This window comes from Lolium perenne, chromosome 5 (genome assembly GCF_019359855.2).
Source record: "Lolium perenne isolate Kyuss_39 chromosome 5, Kyuss_2.0, whole genome shotgun sequence".
Taxonomy (NCBI): Eukaryota; Viridiplantae; Streptophyta; class Magnoliopsida; order Poales; family Poaceae; genus Lolium; species Lolium perenne.
The window spans coordinates 76,719,868-76,723,285 of record NC_067248.2 but is presented as its reverse complement, the minus strand read 5'-3'; the positions used below and the strand labels follow the sequence as shown (position 1 = coordinate 76,723,285).

At 42.2% G+C, this 3,418-nt stretch overlaps 1 protein-coding gene across 1 annotated transcript; it reads left to right on the top strand.

Moving 5' to 3' along the window:
- The first annotated feature begins 592 nt into the window (after window positions 1-592).
- On the top strand, window positions 593-3,418 carry LOC127299498 (uncharacterized). Its single transcript, XM_051329463.2, has 3 exons — window positions 593-824; window positions 1,102-1,245; window positions 3,126-3,418. The coding sequence occupies exons 1-3, from the start codon at window positions 630-632 to the stop codon at window positions 3,264-3,266; spliced, it is 480 nt and encodes a 159-aa protein (XP_051185423.1). The 5' UTR covers window positions 593-629; the 3' UTR covers window positions 3,267-3,418.

Here is a 3,418-nt window from a genome sequence, read left to right as displayed (position 1 = left end):
GTAGCGAACGTGGTACGGATCGATGCCACCACCTGTATATACCTCTTGTAAGCCGTCGGCTAGGGCTTATCAGATTATAAGATAACCCACGACGTTTGATATAGTAAAGTTTTGCTGGCTAACGCCCGTGATTTTTCTCCCTCTGTGTTGGAGGGGTTTTCACGTTAAAATCTTATATCTCTGCTGCAATTTCCTTTTTATTCTTTGTTATTTAGTTGTCGCGGAAGGAGAGGGGAAAGAGTGATGGGATGCTCAGAGAGGTTTTCACGTTAAAATCTTATATCTCTGCTGCAATTTCCTTTTCATTCTTTGTTATTTAGTTGTCGCGGAAGGAGAGGGGAAAGAGTGGTGGACTGGTGGGATGCTCCTGTAACTCCCGTTTTCTTGTCATACAGTACATTCTTTACTTGCAGTGGATGCCTCCCGTGACTTCTGAGCAGCCACGGGCCCAATATAGGTGGCCAATGTGCAGCCTAGTACTGTAGTAGTACCGAGGGTCTACATCGTCAATCAATCAAAAAGAGAAAAAAAAAAGTAGTACTGTACAATGGTCACTGACAGCAAGGAAGGGAAATTTGTATCTCCGTTCCTCTTTCTCAATCGGTGGTGGACTGGTAGCGGACCTGCCGATGGCGTCGACATCGGCGGCGCTGGAGAAGGCTCGCCGGCTACTGGAGGAGGCGGCAGGCGAGTCGCTGCCTACGGAGCAGGTTGACGCGCTGCCCTCCGGTTTCTACGACGCCTTCGTGCTCTGCGGCATCCGCGTCCACGCCGTCGAGCCCGGTCGCCTCCTGTGCCACTTCACCGTCCCCTCCCGTCTCCTCGTGAGCCTCCTGCAGATCTAGCCCCTTCCCCGTTCAATTCCTGCTTGATGCTTGCTAATTACTTCAGTAGTGCCCAATCATAGCTTACCCATCTATTGCAATTTCATTGGCAAGTTTTTCTTGCCTTCCTACTGTAGCTGAGCAACTTAATTTCAGATCAGAGTTGGCGTTTGCTTCAGAATATTCACTCAAACCTGCGTAGTTCACCGTCTAACTGTTCAATAAAGCACGAGCGTTGCTGCTTTTCGATGATGGTTGTGTTGTTGATCAATCACAGAACTCGGGCAGCTTCCTGCACGGTGGTGCAACCGCGTCGCTCGTTGACTTGGTGGGCTCTGCTGTCTTCTACACCGCTGGGGCACAGACCAGGGGTTCGCCACTAGAGATGAACATCGCCTACCTGGATGCTGCATTTTCGGATGTGAGTGACTTTCTTAACGAATTGGGTGTGAAACTGTGAATGCATGTCGCGTGATCAATTTACATGGGCTATTTTCTTTGTATTTCCTACTTATAATCCCCATGACCCAACTATTATATCATAATCGTATGCTTGTTTGTATTGCCTGAATGTTGGCGAACACTAAGCATCAATTCAGCGTAGTTTATTATTTCAGAGAAACTACTAGGTTCCCCTCGCAATGTGAGGGCATCATTATTAGTGCGTCCTAAGCTTACTGTTTATTTTTGTTGTAAATAGACATTATCTAACTCTCATTTACCCCCTTCATTGCAAAAGTACGTGTATGTTAGTAAGGAAACGCTTAAATACAGTCATGAACATGACAACAGTGCTCAAGTATGCCCATTATCTATTTATCTGTGTAACCTAGATGATTTACTCTCTCAATATAACTTCAGTAATAACCAATGAAAACAGAGATTGCGTTCTAAAACTAAACATGGCCTGAAGATCAAGTTTCCAAAGTAACACCTCTAAACGACTCATTTTTTAGTACTACGCACATGTATGAATGGTTCCAAAATTAAGAAAATCTTGTCAAACATGTAAGTGATCTGACAATGAGGAATTTAAAGGCTCAATTAATGGAACATTAATCCAAGTATCCAACATCATTATAGGCGGATGATATGTGGTCATTTTGCTCACAGTTGTCTGAGATGTTCCACTAACAGCAGTGGGAATACAAAAGCTATGACTCAATTCTTACGCCTTGGAAGATAAGCTTGTTATGGTGGTAGCTTGGATCAGGTCCCAACAAGAATGGCCACCAGTTTCTGGGTGCAGACAACAAGCCTTCCACAAAATGGCTATCTAAATTCCCACTAATACGAATGATATGCTGCTACAATGCTACATATATTTTAAATCTTGGCGATACAAATGAAGTCACAAAAAATTAGATAGCAACATCAGGTGCTAAATTATGCTTCGATCAAACTGAGCCTACCCACTGAACTCTTCTTGCATTGTGAAATTCTCCAACTAAATGGATGGCATAATATGCAGGTCAGTTTGGCAGTATATGAACACCTGACAACAAAGAGTGAAGATTAATGCATTTTGAGCACTTTCCAAATATCCTTTCTTCTCAGGTACACCTGAGATAGCTGAACTCAAAATATGCATGATAATTTGATAATTGATTTGGAATCTCTTTCTATGGGGCACGCTATCAATAAGGTTCATATGTGTTAAAACTGGTACTGGGACTAAGTTATTGTGTCCAACACCGGAGAACAGTGGAGAAAAGTCGAGAATAGGGAGGCGGTTAGGTATTAATGGGAAAATTAAAGACTACGTGAGGGTGTTTTTTCTGTAATCTGCACCTAATCCAGAGCTCTTGGATGTAGTATTACGGACAGACAGGATCGGTTGTATCAAATGTGACTGGTGCTTTTTTATTGGTATATAGATATAGATAATAGACTAGATAAGCTCAGTTACATTATCTAATGCCCCTATGTTGAAATTTGACAACTGGCAGTGAGCCCGACATTATGTATATTCACATCGAGAGCCAATAATTGCTATATTCAACAATTGTACTGCACTCTGCAAGCACCAGATAGAGATGCCTCTGAACACGATAAATTGTTGTATACATGGAAAATCCCGTTTAATTTATCAGTTTTGGTGTACCAAGATTTGTTTACTTTATAATTCTTGTTAAAAATCTCTACTGCTAAAACCTAGCCAAGTTGCAGTTTTATTCTAAAGTGTATGGACGACCATGTCAATCTTGAGACAGAAGTTAAGCTGTTGGAATATCAGTGTTTCTTTTCATAAGTTCTCGTGTATTGTACAATAGTGATGACAGCGTATGTTGTCAATTGCAGGAAGAGATTGATATCGAGGCCAAGGTTCTGCGTGCTGGAAAAGCAGTAGGAGTGGCTACTGTGGAACTAAAGAAGAAATCTGGCAAAATCATCGCTCAAGCCCGCTACTCCAAGTATCTTGGTCCGTCCAGTAAACTTTGAAGGTGTCTTTTCCTTGTAAAGCTGGAGTCCTGTAATTGCCCTTGTTTACTAGGCAATCTCTATGTAATAGAATAATGTTGTCTACTTGTCTTGGAAACGAAGGCATGATCTACCAAAAAACGAAGATATGGGAATTAGTTCACAATTGTGTT

Coding starts and splice junctions, on each gene's coding strand:
- LOC127299498 (XM_051329463.2), top strand. CDS start 630: ATGGCGTCGACATCGGCGGCGCTGGAGAAGGCTCGCCGGCTACTGGAG. Junction 825..1,101: donor CCGTCCCCTCCCGTCTCCTC/GTGAGCCTCCTG, acceptor GATCAATCACAG/AACTCGGGCAGCTTCCTGCA. Junction 1,246..3,125: donor TGGATGCTGCATTTTCGGAT/GTGAGTGACTTT, acceptor TGTCAATTGCAG/GAAGAGATTGATATCGAGGC.